Here is a 21,720-nt window from a genome sequence, read left to right as displayed (position 1 = left end):
CTTTCCTGCCTGGGTTATGAAGTGTCAGGCCAGCTGGGGGCTTGGCACTAGTAGTGTGCAAGCAGCTGCTCTAGACTTTGGCCTGCTTTTGCAATCCCATCCGTGCTCCCAGCAAGCCCCCTGCACCTGTCTGCAACTTGCTCTTCTGCTGCCTTAACTAAAGCACACTTTGATTATTCTTTGCAGAACTGCTTCTAAAAGGTTGTCGCAAGCGATATTACAAAATATGGCTGTGGGTCAGTGCGAGAGAGAGGCATCAACACATGGAGAATGTGATATGTAGGGAAAGAAATAATTGCTTGTCTGAGCATGCTAAATTAACTATCTTCCTGCTGCCACAAACTAATTTGATCTCCCAGGACTCATTTCCTCAGCTAATTGGAACTTCAGTTGCCACACATGTAAATTCTTCCTTGCAGCTGTATTGTTTTAGGCCAGTTGAACAAATTGTTCAGGATGGGTTGTGGATGGGAGCAGCACCTCTGGTCTTCTAGGCTGGCCTTTGGCTGGCTCACTGCACCTGCTGCAAGCGTGCCTTTGCAGACTGGAGTGTCTGATGCTATGTCCCTATGGGTTTGAGCATGGTGCTTGGAGGAAGGCTGCCCTACTTTTCTCTTGCGCTGCTTGCAGAACTCCCCAGGCTGTTTTTTTTGTGAGGAACAAGCATGTGTTGCTGAAGGTGAGGTTGGTGGTTTGAGGCAGTGGTGCTGAGTGAGCAGGGGAAGGAGAGGGGTGTTTCCCTTCAGAAACGAAGAGAGAAGACAGAAGGGCAAGTGTGCCTGATGGAATTTTACCCTTGACTGATGTGTAACCACTCATGTCTGCTTCAGTGATAATTCTGTAGCTAGAGAAACCCAAGCCTGCAGGTAATTGGATCGTAATTTATGTCCCAAATGGAACACAAGCTTTTCCTCTCAGCCTGTGAAACATTTAGACCTCATTTATCCCTGGATCAGTCTGATTAAGTCAATTTTTCTGACAAATGGAGCCTCCTGATCATCATCCTCGGAGTTGGTTATTTTAAAGTAAACATCTCCCTGTAGATTACATAATATAGTGCTTTGCTCAAAGCTGATGTTTTTCTTCCCTGAAGGATCTGGTGTAGATCCAAATCTGATGCTGTACGTAACTGACTGAAGTTTGGAGTTCCAGATCTGCATTTCCTTCTCTTTTGGGAAATGAAAGATTGCTCCTTTGGAGAAGAAGGAAGCGTAGGTCCTCCAGGTACCAAACTTAGTAACAGTTTCACATCCTAGACTGAAGCACTTACCCAATCTTTTTAGTTTTCATGGGCTCGGTAGGAGAAATTGGTTCCCTCAGAAGATGAAACGAGGAGCGTGGATTATAAGCAAACTAAACTAGTTCAGGATCTGAGAGACAAATTGCTTGGTAGCAACATTTACCACTATCTGTCTGACTAAATTTGACACGTCCAAATGCTGTTTTGATACAACAACAAAGAGAGCATGTGCTAAAGCAGAGGCCTGAAGGTTGGTTGTGCATCTCATTCCTAGCGTACTTGTTTTGGGTTTCCTTTTCTGCTGCACCCTGTGGAACAGGAGAGTGGTTCAAACTCACCACCTAGGGGTGAGGCTTCAATATTCCCGTGGTTTTTGAGGTTCTTCATTAAAAGAGACATCAACAATTGTTGACAAACAATTGATGGATAGCTAAAATAAGATAGAAAAGGAAACTTCCCCTCAATTAGCAGTGGAGCTCTTTGGATTCTCTGACCTTTTCTAATCTGCAGAATGCTTTTCTGACCATTAGGGCTCTTCTTGGCAACCATCCGCAGCCCAGCAGGCTGAGATGCCCTGCTCTAGTAGGAGGCTTACATCTGGTAGAGCCTTCAGCTCTGTTTGGAAAAGCCTTCCCTTGCAGGTGGCATGAAATGCCTCACTGATCTCCAGCTTCTCCCTGTGAAAGGCACGTCACAGCGTATAGTCAGGAGCTCCTGGAATGGTGGCTGTCACCTTGCATCCACAGCGGGTGCAGCATTCATACCAACTGCACATGATGAGAGACACCAAGTATTTCAGCTCCAGAGTGGCACCAGGGTAGCTTTAATTGGGTACTTGAAAGCTAAAAATAACGGTTTTATTTTCATTTCCTGAATTACATAAGCATGGTCATTTTGTTGACTTGGTGGCTGCTGGAAATTCCATTCTGCACTCTTGTTGTCTGAGTTGACTGTGCTGCCACGTATAGGTGTGCTGGATTTCCCTGTCTTTGTTCACACATTGCAAGAAACAAATCCATCTCTTTACTTGCAGTTAGGGTTGAAGTGGCTTTTCAGAGGTTCCCAGCACTTGTAGTAGTTTTTATCTAGGCGGTTGGATGTCTTGAGGCCCCACTCAGTAACAGCCATACTGAGGGAAGATTCAAACATGAAGGCCTGGTGGGAATAGGAAAGGTAGGTTAAGACAAGGGAGAGTCTGAATCCAGGCAAGGGGGCTCTACTTTAGCACAAACAGGAGCTGTACACGTGGTCCAGCTCTGCCAAATTCTGCATCCGACATGATCAGCCCAGGGGGAGAAAGCAACTCCCACCAGAGATAGGCACATCTCTTCAGAGCTGGCGCTACAGTGCCACTGTTAGCCAGGTCCCAGGAGTGACTTTAGATTCTGCATACCCCGAAAGCCAGGTGGTTCAAAGAGCTCTAGCTCTGAGCCTGTTGGTGATCATAATTTTATTTTAGGGAGTAAGAAAGGAAGACAGTTGTGGGTTTGACTTCTTTGTCCATAGGCTAATACAAAAGTTAATCAGCATGAAAATTCCCAGCTTCCTGCTCAGGCAACAACTCAAGCAGTCAGATGATCAAAGCTGCCGCATCTCACATCTGATCAGTCAGAGGTGTGAATGCTGCAGCAATTTGGTCCAAGAACTTTTCCACATTGCCTGTAAGAAGCTAGGCTTTGTGAGTGTCTCAGCAGCAGTATGCTGCGCTGGGTACAAAACCTTATAGGCTCCTTACCATAGTCCCTTCTGCAACTCTCTCAGGCTCCAACTTGGCTTTGCTTGCCTTCTCAAAACAGTCAGCATCCGGCCCATGTGGAGTCATCATGCTGTGCAAGCTGGCCCCTCCAGGCTGGAAGCCCTCCTCCTTTGCTTCATAATGGCCTTTGATGAGACCCATGAACTCACTCATGCAGTTCCCTGAGGCACAGAGAAGAGTTTGTGACACAAAAGAAGCCAAGAGTTCCTTGAAACCCACAAACCGGGCAGTATGGGGAGTGGAGGTTAATAAGCATGGCTCCACAAGAGAAGGCATCAGGGATCCTGCAGGCAGTGCTTGCAAAGTGGTAAATGTTTTATCCTACTTTCCATTACCTGGAGCCAGAAACTGAAAACTCCCTAATATGAAGGTGCATTGATGTGGGTAGACCTGTGTTTTTCCTGATACATTCGGCTACACAAGCACTGAAGCTGCATACAGACTGCATGGGTAAGCTGGTATTTACAGACTCAGAGATCTGAAAGCACCAGAAAGGTAGTTCAGTGTGATCATCCCTGCCTTACAGGTACTGAGGCACAACCACCTGGTGAGGCAGCCTGGTATGATGTCCCAGGCTGGAAGCACAAACCCATCTTGTTCAATGTCCTTCTGTCACTCCAGTCCAGCCAGGCACTTCAGTACCTTATGCTTTTGATGCACACAGAATCTACTTAGTTTTCAAGAGCCACTGTCTACACAAAGACAAGGAGCCAAATTCTGTCCTTCCTTGAGGAAGAATACCTTAGGCAGACCCTCTGAAACCAGTGGAGTGATGTACTCTAACTTAGCTACAGATGGCTAAATCTAATAATGCAGTACTTACTAGTTATGCTCCTTCTGAAGAAAGTATGTTAACTGCCATCACAGCCTTCCAGCTTTAGTAGATCTGATGTGACTAAACAATATGGCAACTTTCTGCTGAGTGGTCAGTTTGCTGCAAAACCAGGACATGCTTCTGCAACTCTGCTATATTTAGCCCTTTTTAACCACTTGTTCTGTCTTCATTAAGTACAACCCCAGGTCTGAAATATTTAACAACAAAACTAATTTAGCTCAAAGCACAGTTGGCCTAAATATGTATGCAAACAATCATTTATTTTCATCCCAGGATGTCAGCATCTCCTGTAGGAGTCGATTGTACAGGCTTTTCATTGAACTCGCTCAGGTGCTGTGCTTGGAGCACTCAAGATGCAGTACAGACTGTGAGAGCTTCATTACCAATGTGCCCACTACATAACTCATCATATCACTTAGGGAGAATGGGCTGGTGAATAGGAAGCCAGGCTGGGACTTCTGTGTTGAGCAATTTCTCGTTCAATTGCAGGTTTCCTATGTGACTCCCAACCACTTTGGTGTGCTTCTGCACCCTGTCTGTAAAATAGCACTGTCGTCTCCAAAGAGGATGTTGTGAAGTCAAAAAGCCTCAGTGGCTATTAGATATTCTGTCCGACCAAGATAAGAATCATACAAATACTCTCTCAGACACAGATGCAGTATATGCACCTGGTATAAAAGAGGTATCAGATATATTCCAAATTCTGGCCCACAGACTTTAGGAGTAATTCACAGCCTCCAGGCACATAGAAAGTGACCAAGAGAAATTGTACTTTTGAGTTCCACAGCCATCATTATACTGAAATTGTTGTGGTGTCTAGGGGTGTCTGCTAAGGTGGGAAATTTTTGGAACGCCATGGTTATATTCCTACTTGGGGCAAAGTTAAGGCACCAAGAAAACCATGACTCTGAGTCCACCGAAGTTCTCTGAACACTTCTCTGAACAGGTTTTTTACTGCACTTGAGGAGGAGGCCAAAGGGGGTTTCTGGCAAAAGAACTCTTGTGCTCTCTTCAAGACCTCTTGAAAAATGTTTGGAAGAGGAGATTTACTGAACTAGTGTTTCTCCTGCCCTACAGTTTCTTGTCCTGCTATGGCTCTGCAGTGGCACAGAGTTCTCATAACAGCACAAATTGCCAAGGGAACTAGTATGCACAGTGTCCTGAGAACTAGCTGTTGTGATGCCAACCGTATCCATTCAAGTTTTAGTCCTCTGTGTCTGGGCTAGAGTAGACAACCACCATGCTCACCATGGATTCAGTGCTAAGCCTATGGCCAAGGCATTGTGGTTAAACAAATAGCTATGGGAGCTGTCTGCATGGAGCCTGGCAGGGTAACCCCATGTGGGGAGCCAGGTTTCTAGCATCCATTCAGTGCAACACGTGGCAGGGACTACCAGAAAGAAACCACCCCTAGTGGTGGTGACAAAATCCCCCAAATATAGCCAGTTCTCAGCCTGAGAAGGAGCCCAGTCCCTCCCTCTGGCTTTCGTAAATGCCAGTGGTACATCCACCACTGTGCAGCAGTGAAGAAGGGCTCAGGAGAGCCAATCCAACCCTTCACTGCAACTCTGAGCTCACCCTGCTAGATTGTGGGCAGCTCTAACAGTGCTTCACTCCACTTGTGTTGTCATATTTTCTATTCTCCCATTCTTTTGTACCCTAATGAGTTGTTCTGTAATTCATGGTTGGATGGCAGGACAGTTTGTGACCTGTTCACGCAGTGCCAAGTTCAATGTGCACCCCATCTCAGCAGGAGCCCCTTGGGTACAGGCACAACCACCTATGCAAGCACAACCAGCCCATCACCTCTGAGTTTTCCTGAGATTCTGCAAATAAGAACATCTCTGGTTTTGTTCATTTTTCAAGGAGGACTCACTGACTTCAAGAAGCTGTGTGTAACTGTGCCAAGGGCAACAGATGAGACTTTTTTGCTGTGTGTGCTTTCAGATAAATGGAGGCTTGGTTTTTCTGCGCCTCTGCACTCAAACAAAACCCACAAAGAGCAGACGTACTGTGATAGTAAGGCGGCCGGAAGGTGTTGTTGGCTACCCCCCATCGTGGGGGGAATATGACAAAGTCAGCGATTGCCACTCCAGGACGGGTCGACTTGGCTGTCAGGACAGTGAAAATAGATGGATCCTGAAAAAAAACCACAGCAAAAAGCATCAAATAGAGTGTGACTCAGGTCATTCCATCGATAAATCTGGGTATGAATATGCATAATAGACCTTGGCCTTTCCCTACTTTCTTCAATCTGAGGACCTCAAAATAATTTGCTTTCCCTCCCTGCTCACTCTAATGGGTCAAAATTTCCCCTTATGTAGAGGAGAAAGCTGGGAGAGGGTGAGCAAGCATGGTATCCTTGGGATTTGGGATGCAGCACTGTGACTCCAGGAGCACTGTCCAGTGCTCCTACCGCAAAACCGCACCTCTTTCTTGGCAGCTTTCAGAGCACAGAAACATCCTACCAGGGGTATTTGCCTCACCGCACCAGTGACTGACAAATGCAGAGAAATTGTCACTTGCTTCAAGGATTTTTGAAGTTTCCACTCCAGTAAAGTGATTTTCTGGGCTTTGATCCCAAACCTATCTTTCTCCTGGCAGGTTTTTCCAGATTTAAACAATGCTTTCTGCTGGTTGTCTCAGTAGCGGTGCTCCCGTCTCCTTGCACACCCACTTGCGGAAGCAGTGCCAGGATATGGTATGGCTGTGGGCACCTCTCCCACTGGGCTGGTTTCCTTTTTAGAAGAGCTGCTCACATTGATTTTGGCTTTAGTTATTTTCCATAAGATCTAGAAATTATTGCAATGAGAGCTGCCAGCTCTTGGAATGTGTTTCAAGGGCTCAGATGAACCAGGGGAAGGAGCCTGTGCAATTGCAACAAATAAATCAAAACAAGAATTTTAAGCACACGTCTTTTCTCTGACTTGCATGGTGCATACTGGCTTCAGTATTCAGCCCTCTTCCAGAACGCAGGCTTTCTATGCTAAGCTGTTTAGGAAGCTGATCAACCTCCAGTTCTGTCATTGCACCACTTAGGAGGCTGTCTTTCTTTTTTGCAAGGGCTTGTTTGAGGCCCAGGACAACAAGTGTGACAGATTTCACACTGCTTCTTACAGTAAGAAGCATAACATATTTTTTAGCAGGCACTGGGACCCTGGAGCTCCAGGTGAATGTTGATAGCACAGCACCCACAAAGCTTTGCTCTGCCTTGCCTGGCCCCAGAACTTACCGCATGGTCAAAAGCAACAGAATTAATGACCATAAAGTTTTCCAGATGGTATTTGTATGGTGTGTAGTTCCCATGCCAGGCTACAACGTTGAAGGGGGAGAAATCCTATCAAAGCAATAAGGACAGAGAGAACGTTACTACACACAGCTCTCCACCTTTCTGCATACACACACACGGCACTGCCCCTTCTCAAGTTAAAATGGTTTTAACGCTGGTGGAAAGTGTACTGACAGCCTGGAGCACAAGGCCCTTCAGGCACAGCCTGATGCTGCAAGGACATGGTTTTCCTCAGCATTCCCACCTGGAGAGCCTCAGCCCTCCCTCTGGGGCTCCACCTCTGAAGAAGTTTGAGTGCCAAAGCAGTCCTTGAACAAGGTTGACTCCAGCAGTGGCTCTCCAGCATTTAAAATTGGCAACGGATTTCCCTATCTAATGGAAACACGGGTATGTGGAAACAAGGAGGCCAAGACCACCATTGAGTCTTTAGGTTAACCAAGTTTCCATGGACTGTTTTTACAAATTGAGGAGCCTCAGCTGGGGAGATGAAGGAGGCAAGGTGAGAGCTCAGTCCTATTCCATTTCACCCAACCCAATGTCCTGAGACAACATGCACGCTAACAAGCTGTACACGGCTCAGATGGCTGTATGCACTGGTGGCTGCTCCAGTGTTTTCCTGTGGCCTCCTCACCTGCTGGGCTGCAAACAGCTTGCCTTGGTACTTGCTGATCACTGTGTAGCCCCCTGGAATTTTTCGGTCCTCATACCATGCTACTGGCACCAAGAAGTCGCGTGGGTTCGCCAGGCCATTGGCTCCTGCAAAAGAAATGCCAGAGCTTGTTGGGCAACCTGCTAACAGGGCTCTGTAGGTGCCCTTCTGTGTTGGGAAAGACCCCAGTTCTTCTTGGTCCCTCATTAAATCTCCAATATTCATGTGTTTCTTTGGCTCCTACAAGTAGATAATTGTAATACATCCTAGCATTTAGGTCCATGCTCCCTTATGTGACTAAGACAAGTCTCCCTCCATTCTTTTCTGAACAGGATTAGTCCTTCAACCTCAATTAAAGGTGTGTGGATTTTGGAAATTAAGCCAAAAAAATGGAGGGTGAATTGCTCCCTATTCCTGGACATCCTGCCGCCTGGACACTTAGAAATGCAGAAGCATGTCATGAGGGATCATAATGCTTTTCTGAACAAAAAAGTAATAAAATGAGGGCTAGTGATACCTGTAGACTTTGGGCATACTGAGGGTTGGTTAGTGTGAGGAGTGCATTTTCAAAATGCAAAGTACCGTATGGGTGCTGAAATATTCTTCTTCTTCTCATTAGCATTATTGTTGCAAAGAGTTTTGAGTTTCTTGGATAAAAATGCAAGACATTACTACCTGCTGCTAAGGTTTAACAGTCAGCGCTTTTCTCCAGCTGCCATTTTTCAAGTGAAAAGTGAAGCCAGAATAAAATAAGAATGAAATACAAAGAATCTTGGTCTCTGAGGGGAAGGCAGGTAGGTGGTAAGAAGAGGAGCTCTCATAATTACCATCTCCTGAAACGATCTACAGGCAAGGGCACTCATTTTCTTTTCTCCAGAAAGTAAATGTTATAATAGATTCCTGCCTTCTGGAGACCAAAAAGCCCTCCTCTCCAACAGAGTCTGAGAAACTAGCTAATGGGAAAACTTCCCACGAATAGGCAGGTGTAACAATAGCAATAATCAAGTGGAGCGGGCACATAACACAAGAAGCAAGGTGAAGGCAGGCAATCCCAATGTGCTAAAAGGAGAGCTGATGAAAAATCAGTATAGATTCAGTGTAGGAAAAGCTGTGCAGAGCATGTTGCATGGGACAGATGCTGGAGTGGGGCCCACCAGGGACTGCAGGCTGGGTTGGCTCCTACCTGTGGGCTCCACAGCTCCAGCTTCACTATGGCTGTGAAGTGCTTTCATAGGCCTTCAGCACTTATGTGCTGTGCCAGGCTTGTTTCCAGTTTAGAATACCTATTTGGCTTGCTTCAAGCACAAGCAGTATTTTAGATCTCACCGGGAGCCGTAAAACACGCTCAGGCAAGGGGAAAAAGGAGGCAGAGGAGGTCTGTGATTTGTGAGAGCCCTGGGCCTGTGCTGCCTGAAAGCTGCTCTGCTCCAGCAGCCCAGTGCAGAGGCATGGCTGTGTGGCTGATCTGAGCCTTGCGCTGCTCGTGTTGCTGATCCCCACTTCTCCAAGGGAAAACCTTCTGGCACTTCCTTCCTCTTTCCTGTGTACACTTATTATGGCATGGAAAACAAACACGGATTGTTATTTTTCAAACTACAGGCAATTCAGCAAATCCTCCAAGTTTCTTAACCAGAAAGGAAAGTTTCATCCAACATTGCGGTTCATGACCAAATGTTAATGAGGTTTAATGAGGCACGGTGCCTGTGTGGGCAGCAGCAATGTGCTCAGGTTGCACAGGCAAATGCTAGCTTGTACACAGACATGAACACTTTGATTTCTCTGCTTTTCATCTGGCATTCCTGTTGTGTTGAGTCTCTGGCTGTGCATTAGAAAGCTGAGTCCGGCTATGGGGACAGAAGTATTAAGGTAGGCAGGGGGGCAAAATGCTTGATTAACTCTAAAATGAGGCTTCAAGAGAATCTGTTGCCTCTGAAATCCGCCTGTCCTTTTACCGACTAAACTCTCTCCAACTACTCCACATATGTAAGGAGGAGCCATCGAGGAGTCAGCAGCCTGGGACCTCCAGATCGGAGGGGAAAAAGGAAGGTGGAAAAGGGAGTGGGAGAGAAATGGTCCCTCCAGCCCCTGGGGATACTCATGATGGCTGAACTGTCTCTGCTCCCCAGTGCTCTGCTGGGGAATAACATTGCCAGGATGGAGTGTGCCTTTGGGGAGGATTTGTGTGCATGGGAGGATGGATTACGTGGGAGATAAGAGATGGATTGGCAATTCCTCACTCTGTCCCTTTGGAATTCACTGTAGGTCTGATGGGAGATGGTTACCAATGGGTCCCAGGTCAGGTAGCTCAAAGTGTGCCCCGTACACCTCCAGGATGTAGCCTCTGGTCTCTCCAAACACCTCCACACTAAAACGCATTCCTTGCTGGAAAACAAAGGAAGAAACCAGGATCATCCTTGTACTTTGCTAACAAACCAAGAGCAACCCAATGCAGGACATGCCAGATGTGCTGTGGCTTTGGCTGTCTGCAGCAGGCCCTCAGATTGCACCAGGCCTACACATGGCCGTGTGGCCTTTCTGTGGCCATGCATCCCAACATGTGAGGGGCTGCTCTTTGAATTGGGTGCCACTGCATTCCCCACCTACAATGGGTGCCATCATCTACCTGGGGCTCTGCTACACGATGGAAGTGGTTTCAGCTGGGTTCCTCTGGTCCCTCCAGCCCCACAGAGATCACATAAACCACACAGAGCTCAGGTTTTAGCTGCTTGCTCCAACAATGGGCCTCCAGCTAACCACAGCCCTTACCTGTATAACACAGATTTCATTGGGCTCCACTAGCATCTTCCCAAACTCAGTCGTGATGAGCAGCTTTCCTTGCTGGGGCACTGTGGAAGTAAAATGGAGGTAGAAGAGATGAAGGAGCGGGCTGTCACTGTGCGTGATGGCCTCCTCTCAGTCCCCTGAGAAGGGGACAATTACATTAGCTAGGAAGTAACTTATTTTTCCTGCTTTCTGAGAACATAAGTAGTGCTTCACTAATGTCTGCAGTACTTTCCTTGGGTTTTTTTTTTTTGGCACCAAAGAGCTCACATTTTGACTTGGAAATCTGACAGATTTATAAAACCAGGTTTACAAAACCTCAGGGTACTAAGGGAGGTGGGCATCTCAATAGCTGTTTTATGGGAGAAATGTTCCCATTGATGACCTGGAAGCACTTCTGTTCCTTGATCAAAAAAGATGCAGGTAAATATCAGGCTCTCGGTCTTGAGATGCTGTGCAGAGTATTTTTCTGCATGCACGCTCTTCATGTGCCAAGCTCAGCTCTCACTGTGGCAGTCTGGTTGCCTGAGGCTGGAGGAGTGTGGGAGCTAAGCTACCGTGCCAAACCATCTTGGACTGAAGGCAATTTGCTGTAAGCTCTTCAGAAATTCTAGAGCTTATGTTTTCCAGAAAACCTCCACAGTGTGCCTGCTAGTGATCTGGGAAGGGATCTCTGAGAGCAAGGCTGGGGAAGCTGGGTCACTGCTCAAAAGCAACAATGAGTTTTGGTGTGACTGTGCACCCTCTGTGCCACTTGGTAGTGATGGGACAAGCCTGACAGCCCAGCTATTGCCAAACCACCACATCTGGATGGCATGTGAGTGAAGTCACGCCTCCTCAAGTCCTTGCAGATGGCTGCCAGGCTTTGGCTCTGAAGGAGGAAATAAGCAGGCAGGTGGCAACCCAGATATGTCCTGCAGGAGAAAGGAGAAGCCAAAGCATCGACTCACCGATCAGGAAGTCACCATCTGAGTTATAAAGGCATCTAAAGGAAAAGGAGAACAGGAAGATCAAGGCATCACTTGTACACATGCTGCTACAGAATCACAGCACAGTTGGAGCTGGACCTCTGGAGGTTACTTGGCCCAACCTCTGCTCAAGCAGGGCCACCCAGAGCAGAGTGCCCAGGACCAGGCCCAGACCATGACCACAGCAGGGGAGTTTTGAGCTGGGAGACCCACAGAAATGCAACACATGAGTCAGGGAAGGTGACGCATAGGCAGGTGCAGGTTTGATGTGTACAGCTTGATAGCAGGTTCTTTTCCCACCTTGGCACTGCCTCTGCGGCCTTGGGTGAATCAGCCTTTGGCAATGGGTAGCGATGCTCTCCAGAGGCTGTATTCACCTCCAAGGAGCACTGGTCCCTGGGACAAGAGCCCCTGGGCCCACCACGTCTCCTTTGCCTGCATCCCTGCATCCATCTCCCTCTTTCAGCCCACCCTCCGACAACGAGTCCCTGACCTGTCAAGCATGGAGGTGTTGCAGACAAAGATGTGGATGGCGATGCCGTGGCGTCCTCGGGGCTCTCCGGCGCCGCACAATGTGTGCAGTCCCTGCGGGCAGACCCCAGGCCTTGGGAGTGAGTGTTAGGCAGTCAGGATGCACAGCCCCATCCTGCTTCATCCCATCCCTCGGCTGGGTATCAGCCACCTGCCTTGCCACATTTGGCTTTGGCCAATTCTGCTGTTGGCTTTTTTTTGAAATCCTAAGCCCTGGCACCCCAACTTACGCTCACAAAGTCCATCTTGTTCTGGGAGGCTTTCGGGATCTCAAAGGGCTTCCATCTCAGCTAGGTTGCAGCAAACAGAAAGCAAGAAGGGAACAAGGTGGTTAAAAGGTAAATGATGGCAGTTCAAAATGAAGCAGACTGCCCCCCCTCCCTTTTGCCCTCTGCTTGCTGAGATAGCTTCTGTTTCCTCTTCGCCTTGCTTAATTTGATCTGCAGGTTTCTTTTGATTTATGGAGCTCTTTCCCTTTGAGTCATAATTTTGTAAAGTAATTGGCTGGCCTGTGTGAGAGCCAGGGTTGTTTTTTTTTTTTTTTTATAAATCCTATTTAAAAGCTGTCTGTTCCTCTATTACTAACAACACTGCTGAGAGGAGGGAATTTCCTCCCTAGGCCTAGTGGGACCCTCAGGTTGGAGATGCCAGAAGAACCCCCATTGTGTTTATTATCACTAAAGAGCATCACTGGGGTCTCACTGCATCTCTTCGGAATCAGGTGCCGCATCTAGGAGCACACTGCAGGAGAGATTTTGGTACAAATTCACCCAAGAGCCTGAAATCCTCAGGATGGAACTGGCTAATGGCCAGGTCCTCCTGGCTCTGGACACCAGAAATGTCTCCTATACAGATGTGCTGTGCCTCAGGTGAAATGCCAGTAGCTCTGGGCATCCAGAAGGGTGGTTGGGAATGGGGAGCCACTGACAGCAAGGACACATGGATGGACAGACAGCAAGAGGAGACACAGAACGCAGCAGGGACAGAGTGGGGAAAAGAAGAGAAAAAAATTTCATGTTATGAAAGTGGATTAAAGGGAAGTAAACTTATTACAGTGGGAGAAGGAGAGCAGAGATCAGCTTGCAGTCCAGCCCACTGATCATCACTGAGGATGGTGCTTTTCCTCCCAATTTTTTGCAAGCTGCTACACCACTGACTGGCTCCATTTGCCATTTACCCAGAGGGTTCCTGTTGAGTTTGCACTTTACCACTGTAAGTACAGCAGAACAGGGTTTCCAAGTCAGGCGTCCACATGGGTGCTTAAAACAGGGAAGCTATTGGTGGTGTTTCATTTTCTCCCTGCCCAGCAATCGTGGCTTCCCTTGGCCACCTCCTTTCTAGGCTGGAGAGCTTTCTTCTGCATCAGCATTCCTTGCACAGATGCCACCCCTTATTTTTTCACCCTCTTTGTCTTCATCTATGTTTTGTGTGCACTGTGCCTTTTATAACTCTGCCATTGCCTTTGGACAGCATTCGAGGCTAAGGTATTTCTTTCCCATAGACCTCAATGAGCTGTGCACAAGATGGCTCCACATGGTGATCCCTTTAGACAGATGACAGTGGGGAAAGCTGTGGTGTGAACTAGGTGAACCACAGAATGCCACGGGGAGCTGGGGATGGGCTGGGAGCCTGCACAGCTGCAGCCGAGCTGTGTTCAGGAAGGAAAACTACAGGCACCTAAATAGCAGCCTGTCACCTCTGCTCGGTCAGTGGCTGGAAAACATGTTCCAGCAGAACCAGGGAAATATTTAGACAAATGGGGAGGCTACCAGGAGGCTGCAGAATAGCTAATGATGATGCATCAGAAGAGGGAGGAGCTGAAATCAATGAGCACGAGGTTATGTTGAGAGGAGCACAGCAGGAGGAGAGAGGCAGATTAGCAGAGCCAAATGTCCTGGGGCTGGCAGGAAAGAAATCATGATTAAAGATGATGGCAAGGCCGTAACAGAGGGAAACAAATGCTGTGCCTTTCCAGAATGGGGCTTGATTTCCCAGGAGGGCTGCAGAGGAGCAGGCTGGCAGCCAGCAGCCTCCCAGCAGGAGGCAATGGCAGTGTAGGCCGCAGCATGAGCCTCTAATGCGGGAGGATGAGGGAGCAGCCTGCATCCTGCACCCTGCACCATACCAAGGGCTGTTCTCCTCCCCGGCCGGAGGGCAAGGTTACCTGGTTGGGGTCAGGCTCCACCTCATCCCAGCGGTGTGTCAGGTGGCCCTCATGCAGAGGCTGGAAGGGCTTGTGGCAGACCGAGGGCAGGATCCGATAGAGCCAGCTGTGGGAAGGGACAGGGATGGGATGAGGCTGGGGAAGATCTGAGATCCTCTGCATGAATGAACCCCAATGGGCAGGAGGAACATTTGTGTTGGCAGCCACTGGACCAAGTTGTATATTAAATATTGAATGTTGTCTCACAGTCAGAGACTTCTAGATAAGTACAGGATTCTATTATATCTGTGGCTGAAATACAGCTATTTCTAGGGTGGGAACAAAGGCTACATAAAGACTGCAGTTCAGGCAGCACAAGGATGAGCATAGTAGCTAAATAAAAGCCCAGAGGAGCTTCAGGAGATAGAAGGTCACAGCCAGCACCTGAATTTGGGTGGATTACTGAAAGGAGCATCCTGTATGGCTGCATACACCCATAGAGTCAAAGTTTTATGGGAGACAAGGCCTCCTAGTACCACAGGAAGTCCCCCATGCCTCCATCACTGTCTGAGTATTATCTGGGGGTCTCTTTCTGAGCACTGTGAGAGCTGCCAGCCCCTTGCCTAGTGTGATACAGCTGCCGAGCTGGCTGCTGAAGAGCTTGTGCCACCTTCCTTCAAGGTTCAGAAAAGTGGTGGGATCACCACAGAATCACAGAATCATAGAATTGCTCAGGTTGGAAAGGACCTTCAAGATCATCAAGTCCAACCGCAATCTAACCATACTACTCTAACTCTAACAACCACCGCTAAATCATGTCCCTGAGCACCACATCCAAACGGTTTTTAAACACATTCAGGGATGGTGACTCAACCACCTCCCTGGGGAGCCTGTTCCAGTGCTAAACAACCCTTTCTGTAAAGAAGTTTTTCCTGATATCCAACCTAAGCCTCCCCTGGTGCAACTTGAGGCCTTTTCCCCTCGGCCTGTCACCTGTCACCAGTGAGATGAGACCAGCCCCGCTCTCACTGCAATCATCTTTCAGGTATTTGAAGGGAGCAATAAGGTCTCCACTCAGCCTCCTCTTCCCCGGACTAAACAGCACCAGTTCCTTCAGTCTCTCCTTGTAGGGCACATTCTCCAAGCCATTCACCAGCCTTGTTGCCCTTCTTTGGACCTGCTCCAGCACCTCCATGTCCTTTCTGTACTGAGGTGTCCAAAACTGAACACGGTACTCGAGGTGGGGCCTCACCAGTGCCAAGTACAGGGGCAGGATGACTTCCCTAGTCCTGCTCACCACACCATTCCTGACACAAGCCAGGATGCCAGTGGCCTTCTCAGCCACCTGGGCACACTGCTGGCTCATATTCAGCCGACTGTCCATCAGCACACCAAGGTCCCTCTCCGTCAGGCAGCTTTCCAGCCACTCCTCCCCAAGCCTGTAGGGTTGCCTGGGGTTGTTGTGACCAAAGTGCAGGACCTGACACTTGGCCCTATTGAAACCCATACAGTTTACCTTGGCCCGTTGATCCAGTCTATCCAGATCCCCCTGTAGTGCCTTTCTACCCTCTGGCAGATCAGCACTTTCTCCCAACTTGGTGTTGTCTGCAAACTTACTGAGGGTGCACTCAATTCCCTCATCAAGATCATTGATAAAGATGTTTAATAGGAGCGGCCCCAGTACTGAGCCCTGCGGGACACCACTCATGACTGGCCACCAACGGGATTTAACTCCATTGAACACAACTCTATGGGCCTGGCTATCCAGCCAGTGTTTCACCCAGCAGAGTGTGTGCCAATCCAAACCATGTCATCCTGTGCCACTGGAGCCCATCACCTTTGCAGAGTGGGCAATGACAGCCCAAGAATGGACATCTCAGAAACCCCTCAGAAACACATGAGTCTGACACTTGGGTTCTGCCCAGAAAAGGTTTCTCCATCCAGGGCTAGTGTCACTGTCCCGCCACCTGTGTCCCAAGGCATTCAAGGGCACTTGCATGTGTCCTGATTTGTCCCAACACATGCCGCCATCATACCTCCTCCTGTTGGTGGCCCGGGGGCAGGTGAAGGTTGAGCCCGAGAGCTGCTCCGCGTAGAGGCCATAGGGGCAGACCTGCGGGTTGTTCTGCAGTGGGGAGAAAGAGGAACCAGCAGTGAAGGATGTGAGGCACTTCAAACCCCATTCAGTCTGTGAAAAGCCCCGGCAGCCCTACACCCCCGCTTTCAGGATGCTGGATGCCCATTGCATGCTGGCCCAACCTAAAATCCAGTCCTACTGCAGTATTTCCTGGAGGCTCTCACAGCCAGCGGGAGGCACATGGGCTGTGGGAGCATGCCGCGAGCACCAGAATGCAGTGAGAGCACCATAGTAAAGGGAGTTATTCCCAGCACTTATGGACTGTATATTATTACACTTTCTCTTTTTTGGCAATCACACGCTGTTCACTGCCCCCCTCCCTTTGGCAGGCTCTAGCCCAGAATCCTGTCCCTGCTGTGCTGGGTCACTCTGCAGCATCACCTGCCTGGGGAGCATCAGGAAGAGGAAAAGCTCCCAAACTCTGTCTTGTTGGCAAGGGTGCACACTGGAGCAGGGGGATCAATAGCCCTTGTCATTTTTATCTGAGCCAGCACGACTGCAGATGCTGATCTTATAAATACTGCAGTGGAGAAAGGATCCACCCTTGGGACTGAAGATTTTCCATCTATTTCACTGTCAGGTTTTCTATTAACTCTTCCCACGCTGAGCCCAAACTCTGTCCTTGCGCTTTGGTGGGGTACCTCTGCAAAGCCAGCCGGGAATTCCTGCTGCCATAAGGAGACCCACAGAAAGGAGAGAAGGGACTGAGTGCACAGCACCAAATGGGAAATGAATCCTCCATTAAAACAATCCAACAAGGCGTATTTTAATAGAATGTGTTCCAAAGTTGTCTGCTTCTAACCACTGATCTGCCCGCTTATGACAGCTCCATAGAGGGCAGCTGCCATCCTGCCAAAGGCCAGTAACCCCACTGAATTAAACCCATTCCTGCTGAGATCCACAGGAGTGAGCGCTGTCCCCATGCCAAGCCTCAGACTTCTGCTATGACTCATCCCCGCACCAGTTCCCTCCTACCCAGCATGCCCAAGCCACTTCCATTCCCAAATCCTTTCTGAAAAGGTGCTGCTGTGCAGAGGAAGGCCATGCAAGTTGCAGCTCTCAAGCAAAACTTGGTGTCTCACAAGTAAGCTTCTTAAACATAGAAGGCATGATGGGAAGTATTTAATTCTGGTTTTTGCCAGCATCTTATTATTCACATCCTGCATAAGGGAGGCTCCTGAAGACTTTCATTGTGGCAGAGAGAAAGGAAACACATTAATTTAAAAAGAAGCCCAGGGAACAGAAACTCATTCTGCTCCATGTCTTTCTAATTAAGCATTTTCACAAACTCTGTACCTGTCCCTCTGGTAGAGCTCCTGGACAGCGCGGGTCCTCAGAAACATGTTCATTTCCAAATCCTGACATGTACTGTAAAGTAAATCACACAAATTCTTCAGTGTTTTGAAAACACAACTGAAACCTCCCCAAGCAACTCACCCATCCCTTTCCCATGCTTTCTTTCCACACTCTTTGCATGCACTGAGACTTTCCCCAAGTGTTCTGCTTGCTTGCTTCCATGCACCATCTTCCCATCTCCCAGGTCAACTTCACTAGCTAACCTAGTGGTGGGCTGAGAAGCACAGACAGGACCCGCTCTTCTGCTGGGCCTGTGTGTACATTTTCGTGACATTCTGTGCCAGAAATTGAAACTGGGGGTCATTTGGTTGCATGGCTCTCGTGACACATCTCCATCGCCATCACAAGAAAGGTCAGGACTTAGCTGGGATGGGGGAGGAAAGGAGGCTCTGCTGGGACTTAAGCATCTCACTGATTTGCCCTAAATGAGCGTCACCCAGTGGGGTGTGAGCTGCCCACCATGGCAGCAGGCAAAAATTAAGGTGATCATCTAGAGTCCTAGGGCAGTGTACAGGTGAGGGACTTGTCCACCATGGTCTGTGCGAGGGCACAGCCGGGGGCTGCAGGACCCCAGGAGAGGCTGTCCCTCTGATCCTACAGAACGAAGCAGCCCCACTGCACCCTGCATGAATGCAGAGGTATTTTGGCAGCGATCAATGGCTCAGCCTCGTGGCCCGGCAACAGAGTTAAATATTCATGCTGCCTGCTGTCCCTCTCCCTGCACGCAGCCTGAAGGCGCTCGTGGTACTGCTGAGAGGCAGCTTGTTCACTCAGACCTCCCGGCTTTAGATCGACCTTTTCAGAATTCTTTACTTTCAGTGTGGAAACCACTCCCCTGGCACAAAACTTGCTGCAGCCCCATCTTCTAGGGTAGGCAGGAGTGCATTTAGCTCAAGTTGGAACTAGGTGTTTGCCCACCTGTCCAGCTTGGGCAGAATAACACTGCCGTTGCCTTGAGCAGAGCCGGATTCTGTTTGTTATTGCGGTGCCTGGATTTCTTCCCCCTGCTCTCAGATTTTGCTCCAAAAACATGAGTTTTTCTCAGGTGCCTGTCAGCTATTTGTAAAAAAAGAGTCCCTTTCCAGAGGGACCCAGGCTGGCCAGAAGCTCTGCTCTCTCTAGAATCGGGGAGGATGGATCTCTCCTTACGCACTCTGCTCTCCACTTGCTTGTGCACAAAGCACATTGATATGCAAAGCAGCAGGCCACCTAAACACCCTTGGCAAAGGTATCGTGCTGGAGCATTTCTGCCTTTTTTTTCTTTTTTTCCTCTCTTTTGAACGGAAATGCAGCACTATCTGCTGGAACTGCAGCACTTCCAGAATAAACCCACATCTCCCCACTGCATTCTCCTTCACTGGCAGTAAAGGGTGGAGGCAGGAGGGAGCTCTGGTTGGCAGGCCAGCCTCTGCAAACAGGGGAAGAAAGGGGCACTTAAGGATGCACAGTGTAGGGAGGGTTAATATAACTGCTTTGCAGAACATCAACTCTGTCTGCAAAATACTGAGGCTTAAAGCTGGTGGACAGTCTTTTTTGGGAGCGCAGGGAGAAGCTGCTGCATCATTGTTCAAGCAAATCAGTTTTTCTCTGCTAAGGAAAAAAAAAGTCCTCAGGTAACTGCGTTGAAGGCTAAAAAAAAGGCACTTCCCTCTGGCGGGCAGGACTGCAGCTGTGGGAGTCAGACCATCTCCTAATGGTGATTTATCGTCCTGAGGTTTCATTGCTCCAGGTTTCACCCTGCTGTTTGGTGTGGCTTTTCTCATTCACTCACTTTCTTTTGTCTTTCCCTAGGGGAGGGTTGCCTCCTTGCCTTTCCTTCAGGGGTCAGTACAGAACGCTATGTGGTTTGCTAAAAAATCCCGCTCAAGATCCCACGTGTAGATGCACGGCTGGGGAGTTAAAGATTGCTACTTGCATGCTCACATTCTGGCTGGGAAGTAGAGATTTTGTTTATTTATTTCTTTTTCTTTTCTGGTTTTATTTGCCTGTGGGTTTATTTTCCAAGTAAACCAGTGCTGAGGGATGGTAAAAATGTCATAGAGCTCAGATGATTTGCAGCAAGAGAAAACCAGTACTCAGGTCCAGCTTTGAGCATGGCTCAGAAAGGCTGAAAACCTCCTAATGAATGGCTTTCCTTGTCTGTTGCCTCCAGAGTGTGGCCACAGTTGTTGGGCTGGCTGCTCTCATCCCCTGTGAGCCAGAGGGGCAATGAGGTGTGTTGGGGCATTGCAACCCTTCTTCTGCATGATCAGCCATTCTTCATGGAGAACCCTTCTTCCCCATGGCCAAACCTACTTCTCTGTTACCTCTCTTTCATCTCCATGACCACTTCTCATTTTCCAAAACCAACCCTTCTTCTCCACTACCAGCTCTTCTCCATGACACAGCACAGGGCAGTGACCTCCCTCTCAGTCCCTGCTCCCCCATCCATGGCTCCTAACTAATCAGGGACTGTTTTAGTAATTGGGTAGGTGATTTCTCTGTGAAACACTTTGCTTTTAATTATCGTTATTATTTTGTTCATGATCCTGTAGATTTTTATGTAAACAGGATCTCAGGAGTGTGTCTGATTCCACCTTGTTTTTGTTTTGTTGCTTTTCAGTAAAACGGGAGAGATGAAAGCGCAGCACAGCATTAAAAATTCAGCAAAGCACATTGATTGCAATAACTGGGATGCAAAGCAGAGAGCTCGCAATGGGTGTCACGCTCTGACCTATAAACCATAACCTTTTGTTCACCAGATTAGACAGCAGGGATGGGAAAAAATTGCATTTGAAGTCTGAACACATGGGCTGCAAGATAATTAAGGCCCTTCTTCAAACGCTGCATAATACATTTCTCTATCTGCTGCTGCTGCAGGACGCACGAAAGCAACATTCATCTCTGCACAAACAGCTCAGTGCCTTGTCCCAGCTCAGAGGGGCCAACATGGTCGTGTTTAAGACAAACCCACAGGAGGATTAATGAAAATACGGGCAGCAGCAGGGTGAAAATAAAACGGCTTCCTAACAGTGCAAGCACCTAAGTTTGGGGAAGAACACAGAGGTCCTGGGGTGAGACCTCACCCGTTGTAACAATGACCTGGTCCCCTACACCACAAATGTGCTAGCAAAATTTGAGATTGCAGTCCTATAGATGAACAATAGAGCAACATCCTGCCCTCCTTCCAATCCACTCTGTGCTTGGATTGAAGGGCATGGCTTGTCAGGAGGAACTGGCACTGGGTTTTCCATTTACATGGAGACATTGACCCAGGATGGAGCTTCCCTAGGACACTGGGGAAGAGCTGGGCAAATGTTAGTGGCCAAATTTCATAGGCTGAGGGGGAAACACCCCCTGGCAGCCGGGCAAGAGGGAAAGGGGAAGAACAAATAATGCCATGCAGAGGTCCTGAACAGGCCCAGCCAGAACAAGAATGATTTCCAAAGGGGAAGAAAGTGATAATAGCCCATCTGGGTGAAACAGAGCAAAATCCTATATTCTTGAGAGATCTTTTAAACACACCTTGAAACACAAAAGGGAGTCACATCACAACTAAATGAGACATGTTACCTCCAGCCAAAACCAGTCACCAGACCTCAACCACACAGCTCACTGTCCTGCACCTCATTCCACCAGCCCCTCCAGAGGGACTGGTTGGGGTGGTCTGGTGCCAAATGAGGGGCACGGAGGGGATGACAAGCGGAGGCAGCCCCAGCACTCTCAGCCCCAGCACTCGCAGCCCCTCACCTTCAAGCTCGTCATGGTCCTCTTGGTCTTCCTCCTTTGCCAGCAGATGCAAACCCCAAGCAGCTAAATAGCCAATGCAGCCTGACGTGGTTTCAGATGTCTGTGAGAGCGCGTCTGTCCAGCCAGGAGGGCTGCATCAACCCAGCTGAGCGGGTCACAGGCTGGAAGTGAGAAAGTCCAAGAGAGCTCTGGTTGTTTGCTCAGCCCAGCCTGTGTTTAATCAAACACCAGCCTTCCCCCTGGGCCAGTCCTGGGAAGAGTTTGGAAATAAGAAAAGGAGGCAAGGGGGACACTGTCACCACTGCT

General features: G+C 48.7%; 1 protein-coding gene across 1 annotated transcript; it reads right to left on the bottom strand.

Moving 5' to 3' along the window:
• On the bottom strand, window positions 1,638-21,429 carry HGD (homogentisate 1,2-dioxygenase). The gene is made up of 14 exons (XM_021397422.1): window positions 21,415-21,429; window positions 17,626-17,697; window positions 16,229-16,317; window positions 14,214-14,319; window positions 12,280-12,339; window positions 12,012-12,103; window positions 11,501-11,535; window positions 10,536-10,615; window positions 10,052-10,151; window positions 7,752-7,876; window positions 7,064-7,168; window positions 5,844-5,970; window positions 2,976-3,157; window positions 1,638-2,395 (listed from the first exon to the last, which is right to left on the bottom strand). The coding sequence occupies exons 1-14, from the start codon at window positions 21,427-21,429 to the stop codon at window positions 2,264-2,266; spliced, it is 1,320 nt and encodes a 439-aa protein (XP_021253097.1). The 3' UTR covers window positions 1,638-2,263.

The sequence above is a fragment of the Numida meleagris genome, chromosome 1, assembly GCF_002078875.1.
Source record: "Numida meleagris isolate 19003 breed g44 Domestic line chromosome 1, NumMel1.0, whole genome shotgun sequence".
Taxonomy (NCBI): domain Eukaryota; kingdom Metazoa; phylum Chordata; class Aves; order Galliformes; family Numididae; genus Numida; species Numida meleagris.
Note: the sequence above shows the minus strand (reverse complement) of the source record. Positions and strands in the feature narration are given on the sequence as shown.

Excerpts from the sequence above, each read along its gene's own strand:
- HGD (XM_021397422.1), bottom strand. Across the intron at positions 16,318-17,625 it reads GAGCTCTACCAGAGGGACAG|AACAACCCGCAGGTCTGCCC; the intron begins GTACAGAGTTTG and ends TCCCCACTGCAG. Across the intron at positions 12,340-14,213 it reads TGGAGCCTGACCCCAACCAG|CTGAGATGGAAGCCCTTTGA; the intron begins GTAACCTTGCCC and ends GCTGCAACCTAG.